The sequence below is a fragment of the Pipistrellus kuhlii genome, unplaced genomic scaffold (assembly GCF_014108245.1).
Source record: "Pipistrellus kuhlii isolate mPipKuh1 unplaced genomic scaffold, mPipKuh1.p scaffold_m20_p_13, whole genome shotgun sequence".
In the NCBI taxonomy this organism is placed as follows: Eukaryota; Metazoa; Chordata; class Mammalia; order Chiroptera; family Vespertilionidae; genus Pipistrellus; species Pipistrellus kuhlii.
The window spans coordinates 35636390-35662659 of NW_023425438.1; the positions used below are offsets into that span (position 1 = coordinate 35636390).

Genomic DNA, 26270 nt, shown 5'->3' on the forward strand with positions numbered 1-26270 from the left:
CCTTCTTGAAGAATCCCATGTTTTTAGGGTCATTTGAACCACACCCCGTCCTGAGTGTGTTTTACAGCTATCAAGGCCGAACCACAGTTGTTCAACATTTTGCTCCACCTGTGAGCAGTAAAGGAGCTCTTCAAACCCCGACAGAAAAATCTGAGTCATTGTGAACTTGGTCACATGGTTCAGTTTATGGAACTGCAAGCTGGCAGAGAGAGAGAGAGAGAGAGAGAGAGAGAGAGAGAGAGAGAGAGAGAGAGAGAGAGAGAGAGAGAGAGAGAACGAGAACACAAATGAATCAAGGAAGCTGAGGCAGAAAAGAATTCCTGTGAAGAACCCTTGGCTCTGCAGGGCGATGGGAAATATGGGAGGACTTATAAGTGAGCTTCCCACAGAGAAGGACCTTTCGTCCTTTGGGGGCTGGTCATTTTGTGCGGTTAAGGAGAGGCCTACTGCAGTTCTGTATGGGGAGAGGGGTGTGTGGGTTTCCTCCCCCTCTTTCCACTCCTCCCCTATCCTTGCCAAGCATTACCTACACCTTACTGGATGCCAGATATTATGCTAGTAAGCATTCGTATGGATTAATTTTACATGGATTATCTGAAATCTAATGAAAGAGCCAAGGAGCACCTTTTCTACATTCACTTCTCTAATCTACTTAGAAACTATTTTGGTACTAGTAAGTAATAAATGCACAACAGCTGTCTCTCTATAAATGGGCTTATGCTGTGTGCTGTCCAAGTTTTAAAATAAATTGGCTAAAAGTACCCTGTGTTCAAGTACGGTACATTTTTTTTTCCTTTAGTAAAATATTTCTAGCTCATTGAATAATAACCCTCCATTATTTCCAGAAGGCTTTGCTCAAACAGTCTTTCCACTTCTTGACGTGGGCATAAGAACTGGAAGGGACAGGTTGTATTCAAGTCTGGCTTCTGTGGGAGGTCCCCCTTGCCTGCTCTCTCACTCATTGTCCTTTAGTCCAAAGCCACGTGGAAGCAAAGGGAGGGCCCTTGCTCCTAAAGGCAGTGTCTGCCAGGCTGTCAACCAATCAGCAGTAGCTCAATCCAACTCACATGTTAATTATATTAATAATGAATGTCGGAGCATTTGATAGTTTATATGAGATAAAGCAGGGCCTCTGGATCAGGGGTGGGGAACATTCAGCTCATGGGCCATCTAGAGACTGCAAAATCATTGGATCTGGCCCTGCCAAAGCATTAGGGTTGAGTTAATTAAATGTTTGACCTAATAAAACAGACTAATTTTTAAGTTAATAATTTTGCATGACCCGCTAATGATGTGATAAAAATCAAGATGGCCATAGGCAGGGGAAAAAATTCCCTACCCCTGCTCTAGATAAAGGAGGAGTGGCTAAGGCCCACGAAAGTCTCAAAAAGCCCTGCTCTTGGCTTACCCTGGCACATTCTGGGCAAATGCGAAAGAGGCACCTCTTCCTGCCTCCATAGATGGTCTTGGCCCTACTCCATCCCCATTGCATGCCACTCTGTCCCTTTTTCTTTTCTTTTTAATATTTTATTTTATCGATTTTAGAGAGAGAGGAAGGGAGAGAGATAGAGAGATAGAAACATTGATCGGCCACCTCCTGCATGCCCCCCCCATGGATCTAGCCAGCAACCTGGGCATGTGCCCTTACCAGGAATTGAGCAGGTAACCTGTTGGTTCAGGGGTTGATGCTCAAACACTGAGCCACACCAGCAGGGCTGCACCTCGTTCTTGAAGCTTTTGTCCATCCCTCAAACATGGTAGGTTTATCCTTGCCTCAGGGCCTTTGCGCTAACTCCTCCCTCTCTAGAACTTTGGATGGCTAGCCCCTTCTTAATTAAGTCTTAGCTCAATGTTATCTCCTTGACAGAACTGTCCATATGCATAATAATCTGGCCACTCAGTGTATATCCTATATAATAAAAGACTAATATGCAAATTGTCCCCTCGAACAGGATTTCGACCAGCAGGTAGGCTGGCCAACCGCCCATGTTCCCTCCCCCTGGCCAGGCTGGCCAGACCCCACCCATGCATGAATTCATGCACTGGGCCTCTAAAAAATAAAAATAAAAAAAATATATATATAAATAAATATATATATAATAATTATTATTATTATTAATTTTTTTTTACTGAGTGGCCAGATTATTATGTGTTCAGAGATCATAATAATCTGGCCACTCGGTGTAGATGTGACAGCGCTCCAGTGAGTCTTCATTGATGAACACTGAACATTGAGTTTCATATAATTTCCACACCTCATGAAATATTATTTTGGTTTTGTTTTTTTTATCAATTATTGAAAATGTAAAAACCCTTCTTAGCTTTTAGGCTATACAAAAAAAACAGGATTTGGCCCAGGAGCTGATCCCTCCTCCATGCCACGAACCTGTTGTATTTCCATCTGACTGGTATCTACATGTTTCACGAGCCACTAAATCCAACAAGGCCCTCCTTCCACATCTCTCATATATACCTTCTTCCAGGCGCCACACCTACCCAGGTCTTTGCCTCTGTCTGTCTGTACCTGTAGTAATGTCTCAAGCCTTCCTGACCCCTTGTCTCTCTCCAGGCTACCCTATAGTATAGTCCCTTGCTAAATAGAGTATGCCTTTTACTATGTCATTTCTCTGTGAAAACCAAAACCTTTTCATAATTTCCCCATTACCTACAGTATCAAGTCCTGTTCCTCAGGTGGGCCCTTACTAACCAGTTCCCTGCCTGCTTTTCCAGCCTTATTTCTGCACCTTCCCTGGAATGAGCCCTCTGCTTGAGCCCCCTCTTCTCCTCATGGACCCTGAAGCCACTGCTCAGGCTGTCCCCCACAACCCATTAGCATTCCCTCAGGCAGGCATCCCCTGTGTAATAGGAGGGAAGTCTACAATGAGTGATGGGCAACAGGAAGGATGGAGCAGAGTCTAAGGAGAGCCAGAAGATGAAAAGTGAAGGTGACCAAACGTGACTGTCGGTAATAAAGTAGGTTAAGGAGGACTTAGTTATTTGGGGAATCATTGAAAAGTGCTGCTTGGTATGGTAATCTGGGCTTTTCAAAATGCTATGCAGACAAATATTTGAGGAATCTTGTTACGATGCAGGTTCTGGCCTTAGGTCTGGGGTAGGGCCTGAGATTTTGCATTTTTAACAAGCTCGCTGGTGATACCTGGGCTTCTGGCTCTGGGAAGATTCTTTGAGTATCAAGAATCTAACTAAATGCTTAGGAAAGGAGCTTTTTCCATAGGACTTATGATAGATAAGGAAACAGGAATTGGCCTCCCTCAGGGACCGGCCTGTCTATCATGAGAACCCCCAAGGGTCCTAGCCAACAATGAAGTTTCTTTTGGTCTGAATGGCTGGTGGATGAGAGAGGATTTAGTCTTCTTGGGGAAGCAGGGGTCGCTGAGAACTATGTGTGTGTTAGGCTGCAGCTTAATTAAAGGAAGAAGCACCTTTAAGTCCCGAGTTGGTGGCAGTGAAAATGGCATTGGGAAACGAAAAGAGGCTAATGTTGGTTGGGCTGCTGGCCTGTTGTCTCACACACACACACACACACACACACACACACACACACACACACAAGGAGACACCTCTCCTGATCACTAGAACATACAGTTCAGAACCTAGGTTTTGCTGGAGTACAAGCAGTGTCTGCCAGGCACTGTAACAAGATAGGAATCATCCCTGTCATGTGTATCTCCAAACGGAAGAGCAGGTAGGAAATTATTTTGCTGGTGTAATAAACTTGCCTGTTCAAACAGTTTCTCTTTAATTATTAGCCTGGCCCCCTGGCCCTTGTATCTTTGGCTAATCAATAGCTGGCCTTCTGATGAAATTGGGTGTTATTTCCCTGAGGTTTAACTTTATGTAAACTGTAAGTTGTCCAGATTAATGATTTTAATGGGACACTTGATTAACATCAGTCATTTTCCCTCTGCTTTTATTACAGAAGGACTTCTGCTTGGGTGACTGAACTCTGATCCTGACTCAGTATGGTAAGTCGTGGAGTGCCTCACCCCACCTGGTGCCAGCCGCAGACAGATACAGGATGCTTACTCAGTGGCTATTGACTTATACAGAGGGCTGTTTGCTCAACAGGGGGCAGGGAGGAGGAAATGGAAAGGCAGTTTCTTCGTTTTTAAGATTTTTATTGATTTCAGAGAGGAAGGGAGAGGGAGAGAGAGATAGGAACCTCAATGATGGGAGAGAATCATTCATCAGCTGCCTCCTGCACGCCTCTCTTGGAGATCGAGCCCACAACCCAGGCATGTGCTTGTGACTGGAATCGAACCCGGGACCCTTTAGACCGCAGGCCGACGCTCTATCCACTGAGCCAAACCAGCTAGGGCAAGGCAGTTTTGTGTGTGTGTGTGTGTTTTTTTAAGCACCATTTTAATTTCTTTTGGGAGTGGTGAGTAACTTGACCCTGAAAAGTAATTCAAAGAGAATCCTTTGAATCCTTCTAACATCCTGAAATACAGAAACAAGTTGTAGACCATTATAGAAAATTTAGGCAAAGAAAAAGGAAAAACTGAAAACCCTGTAGACTCTACCACCAGGGGATGAGTGCCTTCCTAATTTTGATGTGACCCCATGGTTACAGACTCATCAAGAAGGCAGTGTCCAGCCATATAGGCTTGTCATCTGCCTCCTGCTTTTGGCTGTGACTAGACTCCTCGGAGAATGGTTATCTGATCTTTGAGACAGGCGAGCAATTGGATCCCTTTGAGAATTCTATAAAGTTCAATGCTGAGATGAAAACTGAGACTCTGAGTTTCAAACATGGCTCTACCTGAGGCTGGCCATCTGCTCTCCTTCTCCCACCCAAATACGGTTTCTGAATAGGCAGGTCATCCTGATCCCTGCTGGTTGGGAAGAGAATAATAGAAGTAGAATCTTATACCTGGGGAGAACTAGAGGTCCTGTCAGATCTGGACGCCTTCCTTTAGGATAGGGGTGTCGAACTCAATCAGAGAAGGGGCCAAAATCTAAAATCCAGCCTAAATCGAGGGCCGAATTGTTTACTGAACAGTCATAAACTGTCATTGTGATGGAAACGCAGCGGAGTGCAGTGATGACAGCGCGGTGCGGGCCACATTGCAAGGCCTGGCGGGACGGATTTGGCCCGCAGGCCTTGTGTTTGACACATGTGCGGAAGATGGCCTTGTAAACTATCCTGAACAAATAGTAATATTTAAAAAATGTTTTACGTTAGACATTCCAGAATTTTCTTCATCATCCCTGGCAGTTACTCATGTCTGATCCAAATCATTTATGTTTTCATTTAAAATTCATTCCTTCTTGATAGATTCTCCTTGAACATGTAAAACATTTAGTCAGAAATGTTTACGGAGCCCTTACTTGTGCCAGAGATGGTATTTGGCTCTGGGGACTCAAAATTAATGGGATACCCTTTCTGTGTGTAGCAAGTTCACAGCCTTCCTGCATGTGATGACTATAATGAAGGGACCCTTTAATGTGCTTCTACTCGAGGAAAATTACCTCAGTTGCTCTCATCTTTCCTCCTAGAGCCTGTTTTCCCATCATGACTATTACTTATTGAAGAGATGGAGGAAATTTTTTAAAAATATTTTTTTTCTTGATCTCAGGAAGTAAGGGAGAGGGAGAAAGATAGAAACATCATTGATGGGAGAAAATCATTGATTGACTGCCTCCTGCAGGCCTCCTACAGGGGGATTGAGCCAGCCATCTGGGCACGTACTCTTGACCGAAATCGAACCCAGGACCCTTCAGTCTGCAGGCCTACCCTCTGTCCACTCAGCCAAACCAGATAGGGTCAGATGAAGGAAATTTTTAAAGGAAAGGAAAAACACACAATAGTCACAATATTGTAATTTCTAATAATTTTTCATTTTATTTTAGACCCTACTCACATGTATCATAGTTTTTAAACAGTAGTAATAAGAGCATAAATAACTATGTATTTACTCTAATTTTTGCAATGCTAACATGTTTATATTACATTTTGTACTTTATTAAAATGATTTAATCTAGATGATGAAAGTATGGATGTTTTCATTTTCTTCTTAAATTAAAAAAATATTTTCTAAATCTAAACAATGATTATATGATACATTTCTAAAAGGCAAATGTGTTTTAAAAGCTGTTGTACTCAGGCATTTAAAAACATTATAGAGGTTTAATTTAATACAGTGAAATGCGAAGCCCTAAGGTTACTGTTAAATGAGTTTTGACAAATATTTGTACCATGTGATGTATTTCTCTGTCACGATAAGTTGTTTTATCATCCTAGGAAGTTCATTCATGGCCCATCCAGGTCCCTGCTCTACTCCTCACCCTACCCCGGAAATGCAGCCATTTTTCTGATTGTTATCACCATAGATAGTGACTGTTTTGCCTGTTCTAGAACATCCCATAAATGTAAACATAGAGCACATACTCTTTTGTATCTGGCTTCTATTGCTTAGCATTATATTTTTTGTAATCCATTTGTGTTGCTCTATCAGCAGATTGTTCCTCCATTGCTTTTTATTGTTGATTAGTATTTCATCATGTTGCATTCCAATCCTTTTTACTTTTATTATCTGTATTATCATTTCAATAACCGGATAATATCTCATTGATTGTGATATATCGCCTATTTATAGCTATTCATTTTTGTCATTCTCCCACACATCTTTCCTGTTTCCTTTGCTTGCTATCACAAGAAATTTTCCTGGGGTGGAATCCCCTCTGTTCCCAGAATGAATAATGGTACATTACATTATGCCCTGGAATGTAATCAATACAAATATTTTAGAGGTAACAGGAACAAATTTCCCAAGCTTATCTTTTTCCTGGAAAAAAAGAGTCACTAAGAATGCTAATTGATAAGCTGAACCATGTTTGCAAATCCCTCTATCGATTCATCTTGTTAGATAGTAATTTTCATCTCTTAGTCCACATGTGTCAAACACAAGGCCCGCGGGCCAAATCCGTCCCGCCAGGCCTTGCAATGTGGCCCGCACCGCGCTGTCGTCACTGCACTCCGCTGCGTTTCCATCACAATGACAGTTTATGACTGTTCAGTAAACAATTCGGCCCTCGATTTAGGCTGGATTTTAGATTTTGGCCCCTTCTCTGATTGAGTTTGACACCCCTATCTTAGTCCCTTAGTAATGCATTTTGCTTCAAAGTTGAGTGTAGTGTTTGAGTATCATCCAATTTTTTTTTTCAGCATTGGAGTTCCAAAAGAACTTTGTGAAACATTCAACTCAGGAAGCTGTCTCATGGTAGGGTCAAAGGCTGAATTAGGCCATGTGGGAATTTTGATAGCAAATTATAAATATGCTTATAATAGCCAATATACACTGAGTGGCCAGATTATTATTAACTCTGAATGCATAATAATCTGGTCACTCAGTGTATATCCTTTATAATAAAAGTCTAATTTGCAAATTGCCTCCTTGACCAGGAGTTTGACTAGCTGGCAGGCCAGCCAACCACTTCCCACTAAGCTTTACTATCTTTCTTTTTTTAATATATTTTATTGATTTTTCACAGAGAGGAAGAGAAAGGGATAGAGAGTTAGAAACATCGATGAGAGAGAATCATCGATCAGCTGCCTCTTGCACATCTCTTACTGGGGATGTGCCCGCAACCAAGGTACATGCCCTTGCCCGGAATCAAACCCGGGACCTTTCAGTCTGCAGGCCAATGCTCTATCCACTGAGCCAAACCGGTCCCAGCTAAGCTTTACTATCTTTCATTATAGCCTATAAAAAAAATAAAATAGAACCACAGTATCATTATTATACCTAAAAAATGTTAACACTGATTCCTTAATGTCATCAATATTTTCAGTGTTCAAATTTCTAATTGTCTTATAAATATCATGTTTTTTTCCTGTTTGATTCAGGATGAAAATAAGGTTCACCCCTTAAGGTTTTTGATATGCCTTTCAAATCTTTTTTCAGCTATAGTTCTCTATTTCTCTGTTTTCTAATTTCCCTTGTAATTTATTTATCTATAACCCTGTGGTGTGGGTTAATATTTTCTTCTCATTTACTGTAAGTTGGTATTTGACTCTAGAGGCTTGATCAGATTCAGATTTGATTTTCTTTTTCCCTTTTGTGTGTGGGGAGGAGAGGAGAGCAAAATTACCGCATAGGTTGCTGTATCACTTATTTTACCACTCTGCTCTTTGCCCGCCACCTTGAGCCACCCTGGCCTCTGTCCAGCTGCTCCCATAAAAGCTAGTTCCAGCCTCAGGGCCTTTGTCTTAGCTGTTTCCTCTGCCTGTAACACTTCCCCCCTGGTCAGCTGCTTCATGTCATTGGGATCTCGGCCTGTATGTCACTCCGCAGAGCAGCCCCTCTGGACCTCTCTATCTGATCCCTAACACTTCTCCCCATCGGACACGTGGTGGAATACTTATTTGTTGGCTTGTTTACTACCTGCTCTTCCCTCCCTTCCCCCCGAACTAGAACATCAGCTCCATGAAAGCAAGAACCTCGTCTCTCATGGTCCCTATTGTATTCCTAGCAACTAGAATAGTGTCTGGTCCATGGTAGGTGCTCAGCAAATTTTGCCTAATGAGATGCCTCCGTGTCGGTAAGATGCTGCCTCTCAGTCACCTCTTTCTCTGTGTTCAGGCAACCAAAGGAGGCACCATCAAAGCTGCTTCAGGATTCAATGCCACGGAAGATGCCCAGACCCTGAGGAAGGCCATGAAAGGGTTGGGTAAGTGCCCTGGGTCACAGAGTCACAGTGTGCTGGGTCCACTGTCCACTGTGAACAGGTCTCATTCTAAAAACACACAGTGGGAACCAGTTGGCTCTTCAGGACAAATTAGAGATGGAAGGGTCTTAATTATTAATTTTACTATAAAAAATTTTAATTTAATGTTCTCATTCTATCTTTTTCCAATTATTTAAATCTGTTTTTGCATTACAGCATTTTGAATCTATATATAAATATTTAGAAATGTTTTTGTCCTCCCATTAATGCTAGATGTGTGTAGTGCCATAAGGTTTATAAAGCACTTTCACAAACACTATCTCAGTGAGTATATACAGTGACCCTGTGATTTTGTGAAAGCAGCTATGGCTGCTGTTCCTTTTGCCCCATTTTACAAATGTGAACTTGAGCCCCAGAGAAGTTAAGTAACATAGTGAGACACATAGTAAATAGCACTAAGCCATGACTCACACTCAGCAGAGCCCAGTGCCACGCTCGGCTTGCCCACTCTAAGGTCACATTCTTCCCCCGGAGTCCCTCTGCCTGTTCCTGTGATAGGTACAGCTGCCCAGGCCCCACGTGCTGGGTATGGGACTTTATGTGAGAAGACTGTGTACCCAACTCGGAGGGCTTGCCTTCCTGTGCACTGCCCGCCACTTAGCTCCCTGAGGCCAAGGCTCCATGCCAGGTGCACTGCAGGCTACCCTGGCCTACGTCCTTGCCTGGGTGGACATTTGGCCAGAGAAGTGCTCCCTGGTTGTAGCTGCTACTTAGAATTTCTCTGAGATTTAGATAAAAAATCTTGGCCATGTGGCCTCAGTCCTCAGTTTTCCTATCTAAGAAGAAATTATATTACTTAGCCCCGGTGCTCCTAATAGCAGCAGCAACAACAGCAATAGTAATGAACATTTGGTAAACCCTACTATGTGTCAGGCACAATGGATTACATGGATTAACTGTTGTAATCCTGACAGCAGTTTTACTGATGTGAAAGTTGAGATTTAGCCTGGTTGGCATGACTCAGTGGTTGAGCATACCTATGAACCAGGATTCCGGGTCAGGGCACATGCTCGGATTGTGGGCTTGATCCCCAGTAGGTAGCGTGCAAGAGGCAGCCTATCGATAATTCTCCTTCGTCATTAATGTTTCTCTCTCTCTCTCCCTCTCCCTTCCTCTCTGAAATAAATTATTTATATATATATATATATATATATATATATATATATATAATTTTATTTTATTTTTTTTTTTTTATTTTTTTTAAGGAAGAAAAGTTGAGATTTAGGGAGGTTTGCTAACTTGCCCAAGATCTCAGAAGTGGTCAATATGAAAGTCAGGATTCTAGGCAATTGCAGATAGTCTGACTGCAGAGCTGGAGTTTGAGTCACTCTGCTCTAATGCTGCCCAGCTCTGAACAGATCATTGTTCTAAGTCTGTGTATTTATCTCCTCATTTCTGTTTTCCATTTGTTAAAAATAAGAAAATGTACTTGGCATATATAAAGAACACATGGCATTCAGAATTGTCAAAATCAGTGTCAGGAGACATTTGACAGAGCCAATGCTTTTCAGTGCTGCTGGGTGGGGGCCAATGTAAGCTGGACGTTGGAGGAGACAAGGGTTATAAAACCTAGTCCTTATGGTCAACTAGTCATGGACACTAGGTGGCTAAGGCAAATACAGAAATAACTGTGACCAGTTCATAGTATGATAGCGATAGGAAGGGCACAAATAAGATCCTATTCGGGTTCAGAGAGGAGATAAGAACCCCTACACTGCATTTGGGGACACCAGGCAAAACCTCCAGGAGGATGTAGACTTTGAGGCGGGCCTTGGGAAACAGATTGAGTTTTAATAAGGAGAGCTAACAGAGGATGCGTTTCAGGTGAACGGAAAATATAAACAAAGACATGGGATGAGTGTGAGGATCGTCCCATTTTCCAGTTTAGCTGAGGCCTAGGCAAGTCACAGTAAATACATGGAAAGGTCGCTCATAGCAGGAGGTACTTGCAAAGCAGGAGGTGGCTGGTTGGGGACTGTCGGAGATGGCAGGTATCAAAGGGAAGTCTTAGAGTGCTACTGAAAAGGCCCCCTGTGGGATCACAGACAGGGAGGGTGAGATGGCCCAAAGGCATTCGCCAGGAAACAACCAGTGCCAGAATCACGATGCCAAATGGAGAGGCTTAGGGAGACATAAACCAATAGATTGACAGCAAAGGAGGTCAGGAGAAGGAAGTACAGCACAGTGGGTTCAAGTACAAGAATTCAAGAGCTTAGTCTGTGGGTTTGACTGCCTGGTACCCTTTTATATGGATCTTTCTTCACACTAGTGAATGGGATGCTGTACGGAGTCTCAAATGCCTGCAGTAAAGCCAGCAAGCAGTGGGGAGCCACCGTGTATTTCTGGCTAGGGGAGGAGACACTGTGAGAGCTTTTCTTATAGGAAAACGAAATCTGGCAAAACTTCAGAAAGACAGATTAGTAGGTAAGAATACTGGTTAGCGGACTGTTGCCGTCGTTTAAGAAAAAAGCCTGAAATCCTGAATGGGAGTGGTAGTGGTAGGAATTCAAAAGAGGGAACAGATGCAAAGAAGATCCCAGAGCTAGATTTTGCATGTCTTGGCAGGAAATTTGAATGTGGAGGAAGAACAAGGGTAAAAAAAAAAAAAAAATTCAAAGCTATTTTGAGGGTTCAGACTTGACTGGAAAAGGATGGTAAACAGAAAATGTGGTAAACAGAAGGTGATAAGCCTTTTCTCTCTACCTGAGATATTGTAAAGAGTAAATAATGGTTGTATCTATTATCCTCTTTAAGGAGAGAGAGAGAGAGAGAATGGTTTCCTAAGTCTTATAGTTTCTTCCCTACATATCACATTTTTCTGGATCTCTGATCTTGCAAAGAATAACCCTGGTGAGTTTATGGTTTTTCATTTCTCTCTGAAATATTTCAATAAAATCTTCTGTAACCAGTCACAACTCCCACACAGTACAAAAATGAGGAAACAGAAAACTCATAAAACATATATGAACATGCAATTATTGCTAAGACAAGGGACCAATTTGAAAAATCAGAATAAATGACCCTGTCAAAAAGCTGTTGCAGCCGAGACCAGTTTGGCTCAATGGATAGAGCGTCGGCTTGGGGACTGAAGGGTGCTGGATTCAATTCCAGTCAAGGGCATGTACCTTGGTTGCGGGCATATCCCCGGTAGGGGGTGTGCAAGAGGCAGCTGATTGAGGACTCTCTCTCATGGATGTTTCTAACTCTGTCTCTCTCCCTTCCTCTCTGTACAAAGTCAATAAAATATATATATATTTTAAAAAAGCTGTTGCAAAAAAAAGCCAGGCAAACACAACTTAGGGCATTTCTAATTTGTAATTCATATTGTGAAGTTTCAGGAGTGTATTGCATCATGGAAATTTATAGGCAGTTATAAAAAGGATCCATCTGAAATCAGGAAAGACAGCTTGGAAATGAAAAACACAATTATATTAAAATGCAGTAGATGCAGTGAGCAGCCTAAGTGCCAAATCAGTGAATTAAAAGACAAATTTGAATTGTTTCAAAACTCAGAGAAAATTATAAAAAGATTAAAAATGAGGAGAGAAAAGGTAAGAACATGGAAATAGATGCAGGAGATCCAAAAGGCAGTATAACAATTCCAGAGGAAGGGGTAAAAGCATGCTCCCAGTCATCATTATTGACTAAGTGCTAAATCAGCTATTTCCAACCTTTTTTATCTCATTGCACACATAAACTAATTACTAAAATTCTGACAAAAATTTAGGTATAATTTTGATTGACTTGCAAAAAAATAGTAATTACGTACCCCTTTTGCTCCAAAGTGACTTTTTCTAAAAAAAAATCAGGTGCCTATATTTGTATATAAGGATTTCTGGTAGCAAGAATTAACCAATGAGATGCAATCTTAATATGTAACATGACCAATAAGATGCAATTGTATTATATGACCTATATATTTATGGTTCAAATGGGGCCTTCAAAACCAGCAAACATTATTGTGTTGGCCGTTGTCATTTCCTTATTTGGCAATCTAAGGGGAAAGAGGTTAGTGCCTTTTAAATAGTCAACTACTGCATGTTTTAAAAATTCTTGCATCACACCGACAAATTGCTGTGCTAAGCAATTCACTTAATTGTTCTAGTTAGCACTTGTAGTGACCTTGAGATCACTCACATGTACAGGTAAGGAAACTAAAGCTCAAAGAAGTAAACTATTGTTTTCGGTGGCATATTGTTAATTAGAGAGGTTAGGACTAGTGTCTGTGTTCCCCCAAATTAAACAAACCTCTTTTCTTGGAAAGCTCTCTGCATGTGTTTGGGTGACTTCAGTTTCCACAGAGGAACTCGTTTTCTCACTCCTCTCTCCGATCACACTCACTGTCCTCTCCGCTCCGCCAGGCACCGATGAAGACGCCATCATCAATGTGCTCGCCTACCGCAACACGGCCCAGCGCCAGGAGATCCGGACGGCCTACAAAACCACCATCGGCAGGGTAGGTCGCAGTCTCTCTGATCGAGGTGCCTGAAGAGGCCCCGTGTTTTTTAACGGTGGCTGCTTTGCCTTGTTTAACGATGTTCTTGGAAAACACACACCAAGGGGTTTCCACACACTTCCTCACCGCTCCTTGGCAGAGAGATCTCGGGGAGCTCTTGATTCACAGAGCTCAGGGCCAAGCTTGGTCTCTGCCTGACCTTGACGAGGCTTCTTTGAGGCCCTGTGGATGAAGACCCTCCACACAGACTAAGATATTTAAATCCAGTTTGTTTTAAACAGGCTCTCCTAGGATTTAGGGTCTATTCCGACTCTCCCACATAAACCCGTTTGTAGCACATGTGCATTCCTTTGATGATTCTCAACTGAGGAACCCCTCAGATTCTAGAATGGGGCTTATGTGTGGGGAAAAAAAAAAAAAAAAAAAAAAAAAAATATATATATATATATATATATATATATATATATATAAATTTATTAAATATATGCATTCAGATATTGTTTATTCACCGTGTTTTCCCCTTCTGGTTTGAATCCCACATCCCTCAGGAATCCTCCCCCAGTCATTTTCAACGACTCACTTACCAGAATCATTACATCCGTTTTTCCACATCACTGAAAACCTGTGTGATGAGTGAGAATCTTTTTATTGAGGAAACATCAATGAGTTTTTCAGGTCTCAGAGTCCAGAAAATCTGATAAGTGTTTCTAATCTTGAGATACTTTACAACCAGACTGTGGCTACTACTCAAAGTTAGGCATTAACCTGCAGGTTGGAGAGGGATGGGGTGGCTCAGCTGCTCCAGGAGCATCTGCATCAAACCTTGCTGGGCACCCCAGGAGGGACTGTGATTATCCATAGCTCAGACTATCTCCATTCCCAATGAAATTTAACGAACACAAATAGGCATGGATGTGCATGTGATGTGGGAACTAAAGCATGTTGCCACACACATTTGGGGTTAATTATTCCAAACTTCAGAACTAAACTAATGGCAGTTTCTTGAGATGACCAACCTTAATGGGTTAAGCACTAATGTATTTGTCCATTCATCCATTTGATGTGTGGATGTAATATAAAAATATTCACAATAGATTGAAATACTATGCTATGGAATCAGGTTTGTGAGGATCAGAGAGCTGGACTTGACTAGCAGATTGACTCCTTGTTGGTTGGTTGATCTTAAGATGGTTCTTAAACTCTCCCAACCTGGAAATGTAAATAAATGTTTTTAGAATTTGGTACTTTGTCCAAATAATTACAGTTCTTTTTAGCAGTTGAGCTGTAATAAATAATTATGAATGACCAAAAAGATACTACTAAATGCCTATGTATACAACATTAGAAAGACAGAAACAGGAAACTAGTTAAAGAAATTATATTGCATTTATATATAGAAATTTCTGCAGCTATTAAAAACGTCATAGGTGAAGACTCAGATACAGAGAACAAAATGACAGTTGACAGAGGAGTGGGTGATTGGGGGACTGGGTGAAAAAGGAGAAGGGATTAAGAAGTACAAATTGGCAATTACAAAAAAGTCATGAGGAAGTGAAGTACAGCATAAACCCCTAGCCAGTTTGGCTCAGTGGATAGAGGGTTGGCCTTCAGGCTGAAGGGTCCCGGGTTTGATTCTGGTTAGAGGCATGTACCTCAGTTGCAGGCTCCTCCCTGGCTTGGGCCCTGGTCGGGGCTCATGTAGGAGGCAACCTATCGATGTGTTTCTCTCACATCAATAGTTCTCTCAGTCTTTCCCTCTCTCTAAAAATCAATGGGAAAATATCTTTGGGTGAGGATTTAAAAATTTTAATTTAATTAAAAAACAAAGTACAGCATAGGGAATATAATCAATAATATAATAACTATGTATGGGGCAAGATGGGTACCACTTGGACCACTCTGTAAAGTATATGATTTTCTAACCACTATACTTTATATCTGAAACTAATACAGAATAATATTGAAGGTAAATTGTAATTGAAAAAAATGCCATAAGTGAATATTGACTAGAAATATATATATTGTTTTGTATACAAATACATTTAAGTTAGTGTCTATAAACTTTTTTATCTCAGGATACCTTTATACTCTTAAATTATTTAGAACATTATGTTTTTATGGTTTATATCTATTGATATTTACCATATTAGAAATTAAAATTTAGGACATTTTAAAAAACGTATTTGTTGTTAATTTATTAAGAAAATATTAAAGCCATCACATGTTAATACAGATAACACTTTCATGAAAAATAGCTGTGTATTCCAAAATAAGAATTTTAGTGAGAAGATTGGCATCCTATCTAATAAAGAGGGAATATACTAATTGACCATCACGCCCTCTCAAAGATGGTGCACCCACAGCCACAAGATAGTGGCGCCCAGTCCCCTCAGCCCCACTGGGGCAGCAGGCACATGGCATGGCTGGGCTCCGCATACCTGCCTCCAGAGTCCCTCAGTCCCCTCAGCTCCCCAGCTTTAGGGCTGCCCGAGGCTCAGGTAACCAGGGCTGGCCAAGGCTTGCGCTGCCAGCAGTGTCAGCATAGAGGTGTGATAGGGGCGTTGCTTTCCCCTGATTGCCAGGTCACCTCCCACCCCTGAGGGCCCCCGCTTCAGTGCATGAATTTTCATGCACCGGGCCTCTAGTTGTTTTATATGTTTCAAATGTCTGTGATGCCTGGCTTAATGGAAGACAGCTAGATTCTCATATCTGCCTCTTCGTTGTTTGTTTGCTTTATGTGGTTTTGGTTGAAGTATATGAAGAAAACCTGGTCTTGTACAGATATGTAGTTGCAAAAGGGAGAAGTATCTTAATAGGCTTTTAAGATACTTGTAGGTTTGTTGATATACAAATAGTCTTTGGAAAACTCCATTCTACAATTGTGAGAGAAGGACAGCGAAGAGGCAGATCATGTCTTAGTGTGATTATGAAGATAGTTTTGGCCTTGCAGGTCCCCCGAACGGGTTGTGAAGCCCCGGGGACCACACTTGAGAGAGCGACCAGTTTGAGTTCCCGTAGCAGTTAAGCAGGCTGCTTCCTTGCGTTGCAGGACCTGATCGATGACCTGAAGTCGGAACTGACTGGCAAGTTTGAGCGTGTGATCGTGGGGATGATGACGCCCACCGTGCAGTACGACGTGGAGGAGCTGCGCAGGGCCATGAAGGTCTGTGTTTTCCTCCTCCCGTGCTCTCCAGGCGGCTGGCGCCAGTGCTGCGAGCTTTCTCCAGGAACCGTGACAAAGGCCCTCTGAGAGGTGGGAGGCTGAGGGCTAGGAGAACGATTTTCCTTCATTGATGACAACTTGAAAACATGACATTATACTATGGCAATTGCAATTTAAAAGTTAAATTAAATTCTAGCCTGTCTGATGGGGCTTAATGGTTGAGCATGGACCTATAATATAAACCAGCAGGTCATGGTTTGATTCCTAATCAGGGCATATGCCCGGGTTGTGGGCTGGATCCCCAGTGGGGGCATGCAGGAGGCATCCAATCAATGATCCCCTCTCATCATTGATATTTCTATCTCTCTGAAATTATATATATTTATATATATTTATAATTTCAGAGAGATAGAAACATATGTGTGGTTTTTTTAAGTTATTTTTAATTTTTTTTTTTTTAAGTATGGAATTATTCTCTTTCCTGTGGCTCCGTAGGGAGGGATTATGGTGCTTTTGGTGTAGCTCCAGAAGCTTTCTTGCCATCTTAGCTACGTTTGAGACATGAAACTTTGCAACTGACACCTTGGGGCCTCTGAGTCTGCTGCAGGCTCCTAACTGGCAGGAAAGCATCCTCAGCCTTCCTAGAGGCCAAGCCACTGTGCTGTAGCCCGGGGCTCTGCTGATTTTTAATGACCGAGTTTAAACTTCAAATCCAAGCACTCTCCTCACCGTGTCAATAAATATTTAGTCTCATGGATGGTTCTTGAAAAACAAGGACATAACAGCCTTTGCCAGAAGATTCTGCCTTTCAAGGAGAAGCACAGCCCGATCTAGGGAAGATTAAGCCTCTGGAGAGCAGAAACTGCGCCTAACCTGGCACAATCACCACCACAGAAACATCCCATACATGTTTGTTTCACTAACAGTGATCACTGTAAATGCGTTGGAATTTGAGCAGGGCATTTAAAAATGAGAAACATCCTGCAGCTAGAACCCTGTGGATAGTCTTTATTCTCTGCAGGTTCCTGCTTATATTCCTTCTCTCTCTGAGACTTGACTCTGTAAACTGACTCATAAAGCCCTCTCTTCTGGGTTTCCCGCGCAGGGGGCTGGCACGGATGAGGGCTGCCTGATTGAGATCCTAGCCTCCCGGACGCCTGAGGAGATCCGGCGCATCAACCAGACCTACCAGCTGCGTATGTAGCATCCTCAGGGGCCCTGGCTGAGGTTTCACTGTGGTCTGCGAACGAGACTAGCAATGGAAGGTTACCTGCAGATTAGCCTTTCTTCATAGAAACAACACTACAAGGGATCCTCCCTTCTAAGCTCCCTGTTAAGACGGATCCCTGTCCAGACAAATGATTGTCTGTTGGTTTCCCATGACGTCTCAGGGGAATAAGTTACTCTACGCAGGCTACCCCGTGCCTGAGGTACCTACTCCCATTCATTATTCTGAAAGCTGGAATGTTGTTCCTTCTTATCAGAGCATCGAAGGTGCTTGTCCAAAAGTGGTGGCACCGGTGAAGCTCAGCGTTCCAGGGAATGGCCTGGAGGGGCTGTCTCGCCCAACTCCTTACCTTCATTCGGATTGGGCTGTATGTCCTCCAGCCGTCTCAGGAAGAGAGCAATTATTCCCTTCTCAACAATCTCCAGAGGCTGGTAGATATGAAGAGCCTTAAATGTTGCCTGCCTTTCTTGCCCTAAGGATATAATAAAGAATGCTCAAAGGTTTAGATTTCATAGTGTTTATTCAGTATTTGTTATGTTAGCTAACCATGCCCAACAGCTTAGCAGGTTAGCTAAATAAAATATGGTACACCCACACAGCAGACTATTATGTAGTCCTCAAACGCATATTGTAGGATATTATTAAGTTACATTAAATAGTATAGTATATGTGGATACGTGAAAACTACATATCATAAAATAGTATGGCATGATCCCATCTTTTCAACAGAAGGAAAAATAATATGCGTATGTGGGGCAAAAATAAGGAAGGATAGCCGAAACTGGTTTGGCTCAGTGGATAGAGCACCGGCCTGCGGACTGAAGGGTCCCTGGTTCGATTCCGGTCAAGGGCAAGTACCTTGGCTGCGGGCACATCCCTAGAGGGGGTTGTGCAGGAGGCAGGTTTTTTACTTTACACACAGTTTCTTAAAAATAGCTTGACAACCCCTAGTATGATCCCAAACGTGGTTCTGAAACTCCACAGTATTTGTTTTCCATGGTTACTGTTCTGTCGTCACTGAAAACTATGTTTATTTAATTTATTTATTTATTTTTTTAATATATTTTATTGATTTTGTACAGAGGGGAAGAGAGAGGGATAGAGAGCTAGAAACATCAATGAGAGAGAGTCATCGATCAGCTGCCTCTTGCACACCCCCTACTGGGGATGTGCCCGCAACCAAAGTACATGGCCTTGACCGGAATCGAACCGGGACCTTTCAGTCCCCAAGCCGAAGCTCTATCCATTGAGCCAAACCGGTTTCGGCTGAAAACTATGTTTAGACAGCCCCCTCAACAGGAGGAACAGTGAGGATTTCAGCCCAGCCTTCTCCACCTCCGACTGTAAGGAAGAAGCACACCTTGTTTCCATAATGACAAGCTGGGCTTTTTACCAGAGTTGTTTTTGAGAAACTGTGCGTAAAGTGAAAGTAAAAAAACCTCATGAACAGTAAACGGGCTGTTCCAGGCGGGGACAGAGGCTCTGTGTGGCACCGTGCTGAACAGGGCTCTGTCCTGATGTGGCCAATCTTTCTTTCTAGAATACGGGAGGAGCCTTGAAGATGACATTCGCTCCGACACGTCCTTCATGTTCCAGAGGGTCCTGGTGTCTCTGTCCGCTGTGAGTGGCGCCCTCTGCTGGCTGCTTCTGATAGCGGTTGGGTTTATTGGCATGCTCACTCTATTCCAGTTTCCAGGTTATCTCATCCTTTCAACTTCCCAAATGTGAACATTCTTGGGCCTCTGTGGTGTTTTATCTTCTCTCCTTTAGAAACTCTGACTAGGCATGTACATTTGCTCTAATTTGTATGTACAAATACCTAATATCAGCCTGACTTAATGCATTGAGAGTTATGAGGATGATTAAGAGGCAGTTCCCGGGCTTTAGGATTATCCTATATAATAAAAGGCTAATATGCTATTGTCCCCTCGACCAGGAAGCAGGGCGGGGGGACAGAGGGAGGTGGTAGTGGAGTGAGCAGGCGGTAGGCAGCACTCACTCCCCTTCCCTTTCTAATGTTGCAGAGTTGGTGCAGCCGGGGCTCTCCCTCTGGAATGTTCTCTGAGCTCTGATCAGAGCCATAGGAAAAACGCAGACGCCTCAGAGGACATCTGTCCTTTCTCCCTAGGCTGGGAGCGTGACCCCTTGTGGCATTCTGCCTTGTTATCATGTCATTGGCTTCCCAGACATTCTGTCTTCTCCAGATCTTCGTGACTACCCTCTCATTCTCTTTGGCTTGTTTCTCTCATCCTCAGGGTGGCAGGGATGAAAGCAATTTCCTGGATGATGCTCTCATGAGGCAGGATGCCCAGGTGAGTAGAACTGCGGCTCCTTTCTTCTCCTTTGTCAGTAGGAGAGTCCTTAATTGGTGAACCCCCTCTTATATTTCAGTGTATATTGGTCTGGCTGGGGTATGTTAAGAAAAATAATTCTCACTGATAATATGGAAGAGCAGAAGTTTCAGAAACGCCTGGGGCTTGGGGGTGGCATGAGGCATCATTATATAAGCACCCCTGGATTCTAGATTTCTTGACATTGGGGCCATGGTGTGGTCACCCAGAGAACTGTGGAGTGTCTTCCGAATCACTTGGAGGTGAAGGGACCTGCCTTTGTTTTGTTTACCTTGCATTTCTATTTCCCCAAAGAGAATTTCGATACGCTCTGCGTGAAACAACGTGGCACAGTGTGTGCCCTGTTGGGTAAAATCAATACCAAACCCAAACAGGCAGTGGCTTCTTTGGTACCCAGCCCACTAGTGGCTGCCCTGGCACCAACCCTCGCTCTGTTTACTGTGGCCAGATAATACTAATAATAAAAGCTAATAAAAAGTGGGTCTTTTACCTGGTGCCAAACACTGTTTTAGCTCTTGATATGGTGTATGTTGTTGAATCCTTGTGGTATTCGTATGAAGCAAATATTGTTACCCCTATTTTGTGGAAATGGAGACTCAGAGAAGTCAAGTTCCTTGCTCAAGTTCATACAGATAAAAAAAAAAAAAAAAAAAAAAAAAAAAAAAAAAAAAAAAAAAAAAGGCAGAACTGGGACTTGAACCTAGGCAGTTTGGATGTATAACCACCGAGAAGGACTAGCTCCATTCAGTATGTGAGATATGGACCACTGTGGATTCTACAGGCGAGAAGAACCTGTGCTGTCACTGGAAGAGAGAGGGGTCTGTGTGTCATAGGCAGGTAGCATGCTGAGGACTCAGGGAGGCCCAGGCCACACAGGAGACACAGGAAATGGCCTTCAGTGCAGAAGCTTTGAGGAGGGAAAAGGTATGGATCTCCTGGATGCTTTTGTGAATGTCAGCTACCTCAAGGAGAGCATTTGGGGGCGTGCTGGAAGGAACCTCCAGAGCCCGGGTGAATCCCAAATTAAATGAAGAGCTAGTGAGCAATTTATTCCTGAAGCATTATATTCATTATCAAATTTTTCGTGGGTTTGCTAAGTGCCAAGCATCGTGTTAACTACTGTATGTGTTTTCCTTACGACAAATCTGGGCAGATATTGTTACATCTGTGTTGACGATTAGGATGCAGATATTTCAGTAACTAGTCCAGGATCACAAGGTTGGTAGAAGTGGGCTGTTTGGATCCCCGTCTGTCTGATTTTTTTTTTTTTTTTAAACCATGCAGTTCAACAAACAAATATTTTGGGGCTTTTCAAAGAGCACAGTTCTCCTTGGAGGTGGTCATGTGGAAGGTGTTTTGAAACAGGTTTGGGCTGGGGAGGTTGGAGAGACGGAGTAGAACTTAGAATAGTTTTTCTGGAACTTCCACGTCTTAACAAGAGGCAAGGAATTTAAGAACAACCCCAGTCAAGGTTTCAGCTCTTCCAGGATAAGACAGTAGAAAAACCTGGCCAACCTTTGCTCTTTAATTTGCATCAGCAGCAAGGGTATCATTGGCAGACTTTGGTTATTAGAGCTGGATTTTGATGTAGGAAAGTAACTGCCTTTGAGATGAGGAGAATGGTCAGGGCAGGTGGAATCTGGTAGTAATTATTTATAAAAGGTAGAAATTTTACCAGGTAGAGGCTATTATCTCCTCTGTCCAATCTCCTCTGTTGTTGAGATGAAACCAGCACAAAATGGAAATAATAGGTAGTGTTCAGAATTCCTACTTTAAAAAGAAGTCCATGATGTATTAAAAATGCCCTTCAAAGCTTTTGCTAGAAGATGGCACAGATTTGATTCCCTTGTTCTGGGGAGCGGAGGAGGGAGAGGACCAGGAAATATAAAAATAGGGAGAACTGCTTCAGACTGGAAACGATGGAAAAGGGCCATTAAAATGCCAGATGGGCAGCAAACCTGGGCCAAGGACACAGGAGGGCCACCCTGTCCCAGAAAAGAGGCTCAGCTCCCTCCAGCCGGGAGCAGGCCTCATGAAAACCGGAAGAAATACCTCAGAGAAGACTTGTGCCTCTGCTAGCCTCAGTGGACTAGCTGTAAGTGCTCCTGCTTGAAATTCATCTAAATGAAAAGTGAGGAGCTCCTAGAAGAATCCACTCACCTTGTTCTGGGGATGTGTGTATGGGGGGTAGGGGGGAAGCATTGGTGGAGATCAGGTCTGGATAGACTGCTTATCATCTTACCTAATAAAAGAAAACATGCAAATTAACCATCACTCCACTACACCTACAGCCAATCAGAGCAAGTATGCAAATTAACCAGATGAGGAGAACATGTAGGCGGGACCGGCTGGGAGAGGGGAAGCGGGGCGGAGGGAGCTACTGGAGCGGTTCTCTGGACAGAAGCAAGGACTTGCCACAAGCGCGCATCACCCCTCCCCCTTTTCTGCTCCCACAGACCTGTTGGCTCCAGGCGGACAGAGAGCAGGGACGTGCTGGCTCCTGGGCAGCTGGGAGTGAAGCCAGGGGAAGGAAGGCCTATCCTTGCACGAATATCATGCAATGGGCCTTTAGTTTAAGAATGAAAGAGCTTGCAAACCAACAGATTCTCACCTCAAACGCTATGTGGCCTATCAACAGAGGCGTGAAGGGAACCAAACAGGGTCGTGCTATAAGAAAGAGAAAGAAGTCAGATTGCTCTGGGCCCTAAAATAATTGAGACAAAACTTGGGTTATAATTATATGAGAGCTTTAAATGAAGATGCAGTGAGAAAATAGCAGATGAAGAGGAGCTGGATGAAGGGCAAGCAGAGCTGTTTTTCAAAGGGGAAGCTAGATGAGTTGAGGAGAAATGTGCTTAGATGAAACAGGGAAAACCAGAATTTTAAAGTTCATTAGAAGCAGGCATGATTTAAAACGATATTGCTGAAAATGGAATTATTGTTGTGGAAAGCTATACAGAAAGAAAAAAATCTCCAGAATTCTGAAAAAAGGGATGAAGCAATTAGAGAAAAGGAGGAATGTAGAGGGAAAAGGATGGCGATTAGAATCGTGACAAAAAGGATGTGGAAGACTTTGGACTGATACATGCTTAAAGGTATAATAAAGGTAAAAAAATAAATAAAGGAATGTGGCCTTGGTGTAAGAATTGTGAGAACCCAAGGAATGACTAGAAAGTGTGGGAGCAGAGCCAAGCCTATGTGAGAATAACAGGTAGCATTCCAACTCAGTGAGGAAAGCAGAGTACTGAGTGGAGTTGGAATAACTGACAAATCATTTGGGAAAGAAAAAGGTTAGATCCCAACTTCCACCTCATATCATAATGAATTCCAAATAGATTACAATTTTAATGTAAATAAATGAGATCAGGAAGATACTGCAACAAAATGTTAAATATGTTTTAATCTGGAGCTGGGAAAGGATGTTATATGCCTGACACACAAGGCAAACTATAAAGGAAAATGACTAGTAGTTTGGCTACATTAAAAAAAAACAACTCCCGCCGAAGCCGGTTTGGCTCAGCGGTAGAGCGTCGGTCTGCGGACTGAAAGGTCCCGGGTTTGATTCTGGTCAAGGGCATGTACCTTGGTTGCGGGCACATCCCCGGTAGTGGGTGTGCAAGAGGCAGCTGATCGATGACTCTCTCTAATAGATGTTTCTAGCTCTCTATCTCTCTCCCTTTCTCTCTGTTAAAAATCAATAAAATATAAAAAACAAAAAACAAAACAAAAAAAAACTCCCTAACTGGTTTGACTCAGTGGATAGAGCGTCGGCTTGTGGATTAAAGGGTCCCAGGTTCGATTCTGGTCAAGGGCACATACCCGGGTTGTGGACTCGATCCCCAGTTAAGGGGCATGCAGGAGGCAGCCAGTCAGTAATTCTCTCTCATCATTGATGTTTCTATCTCTCTCTCCCTCTTCCTTCCTCTCTGAAATCAATAAAAAATATATATTAAAAAACAACACAACACCACCATACAAATTTTTCAGATAATACCAGAAACAAAATTCAAGACAGAATGGGAAAAGTCTCACCTTATGCATAACAAGCTTAACATATAAAGAGGTTTTATAAATAATATAGTTAACTATGTTATTGATAAATCAAAACTACGATTGTGATAGTAGAGCATAAGAATGCTGGAGTTTTTTAATAAATGGACAATAGAATTTTTATTGAGTTTATTGGGGTGACTTTGGTTAATAAAATCATATAGTTTTCAAGTGTAGGGGCAATGGACCTTAACAGGCAACTCACAATTAAAAATAGAAATGGCAAATACACAAAAAATGTACAATCTCAGTAGGTATTTGGCTCTGTTGACTAATGAGTTTGCCGACCACTGCTCTAGACACTTCATATATAAGTGAAATCATACAATATTTGTCTTTTTATGACTGTCTTATTTCACCTCAACATTCATCACATGGATTAATTTCTTTTTAAGGATACATAGTATTCCATTGTATGCGTGCCTCACATTTTATTTATCCATTCTCAATGGACATTTGAGGTGCTTCTACCTTTTGGCTATTGTGAATAACGCTGCTATGAGCATGAGTATACCAATATCTTCTTAAGATCCAATTCTTTTGGGTATATCCTCAGAAATAGTATTGCTGGTCATACAGTAATTCTATTTTTAATTTTTTGAAGAATAGCCATACTGTTTTCTCATTTTACTTTCCCACCAACAATGCACAAAGATTCCAATTTCTCCACAACCTTGTTGACATTTTTTTAAAATAGCAGCCATCCTAATAGACGTGAAGTGTTATCGATTTACCAATAGTATAGTTAAAGCAACTAGAATCAGTTTCTTATATTCCCACCTGGTCGGAATATAAGTAATTACCAATGGGTCTTGGTATTACTGAGAGACCTTTGTAGCCCCAAGCAAATCACAACTCATTTTAGAGCAGTGTTGTCCGATAGAACTTTCTGCAATGTGTGAAATGTGCTACCTCTGCACTATGACGAGCAGACACTAGACACATGTGGCCACTGAGCACTTGACATGTGGCTGGGAGGCTGAGGAGTTGAATTTTATTTTTTTTATTTAATTTTAATTAATTAAAATTTAAATAGCCACATGTGGTTAGTGGCTACTGTAGGGGACCACCCCAATCTAGAGCATGCCTTTTAGCTCTTAAGATAGAACCATGCCGTCTGCATGTAGGGAGCTGCTAGTGACCGCCCTGACTCGCGTGAGATGTTATTGGGTCCCATTAGTTATATACCTAAGGAAAAATCCTGAGTCATTGCCACGCACCACCAATACCGCTTCTACTCCCATCAGCAAAATCGAACTCAGCCAGCTCAGCTCTTTAAAGTTCTGGAAATATGCGCATATGTGCTGGCACCTTCTCTGTGATGTTTTAAACTGTGTGCTTTTTTTTTTTTGGCTTCAGGACCTGTATGAGGCTGGAGAGAAGAAATGGGGGACAGATGAGGTGAAATTTCTAACTGTTCTCTGTTCCCGGAATCGAAATCATCTGTTGCATGGTAAGGCACTGGCTTCATCCTCCAGAGAACCTGTTGGAAAGCTAGTGAAAACTACACTGAGTGGCCAGATTATTGTGATCTCTGAAGGCATAATAATCTGGCCACTCAGTGTGTGTGTGTGTGTGTGTGTGTATTATTACATTATTATTTTTTTTTTAGAGGCCTGGTGCATGAATTCGTGCATGGGTGGGGTCCGGCCAGCCTGGCCAGGGGGAGGGGATATGGACAGTTGGCCGACCTGCCTGCTGGTGGAACTCCTGGTCGAGAGAACAATTTGTATATTAGCCTTTTATTATATAGGATATACACTGAGTAGCCAGATTATTATGCGTTTGGAGATCATAATAACCTGGCCACTCAGTGTATATTGCCCATAATTAATGGATAACCTTTCCTCCTTTATTTGTTGCAAAAACTAATAGTACGGAACTGCCTTACATGTCTTACCTTGGAAATGTGTGAGTGCAATTATGTGCATGAGGGCCAATTTCTGAAAGATTAATGATGAATAATTAACAGATGTATTCATAGAAGTTTGGCATTCCTGTTTATAGTAAACCAACCTTTATAGTCAACCCTTTTTCTAGAGCAGCTCTATTTAAATTGAGTTACATAAGAAAAAATCTTCAGTACGTCAGAGAGCAAGAGAATAGAAATAAATTTTGATTGGCATTTATTCCTATTTAACATTCAGGTTGTAAAACTAACAGAAGTGATCTCTTTGGGGGGTATATGTTTCATCAGATGAACAGTGGGTAATTTAAATTTTATTTCCTAAGTGGAATGTTTCTAATTTGCTTCTGATAATGCTAGTCTAC

At 42.3% G+C, this 26270-nt stretch overlaps 1 protein-coding gene across 3 annotated transcripts in view; it reads left to right on the forward strand.

Moving 5' to 3' along the window:
• ANXA4 (annexin A4) overlaps positions 1-26270 on the forward strand; it is a 49934-nt gene that overhangs the window by 15957 nt on the left and 7707 nt on the right. For 2 of the 3 annotated variants that reach the window (XM_045580858.1, XM_036435617.1), the window contains exons 2-9: positions 3941-3986; positions 8607-8694; positions 13113-13207; positions 16257-16370; positions 17476-17566; positions 19139-19218; positions 19854-19910; positions 25359-25452. In XM_045580858.1, the coding sequence (XP_045436814.1) occupies positions 3984-3986; positions 8607-8694; positions 13113-13207; positions 16257-16370; positions 17476-17566; positions 19139-19218; positions 19854-19910; positions 25359-25452 (622 nt within the window). In that variant the 5' untranslated portion in view covers positions 3941-3983. Of the gene's footprint in view, positions 1-3940; positions 3987-7225; positions 7245-8606; positions 8695-13112; positions 13208-16256; positions 16371-17475; positions 17567-19138; positions 19219-19853; positions 19911-25358; positions 25453-26270 lie in introns of those variants that run through there. The other variant, XM_045580859.1, reaches the window with a different exon arrangement.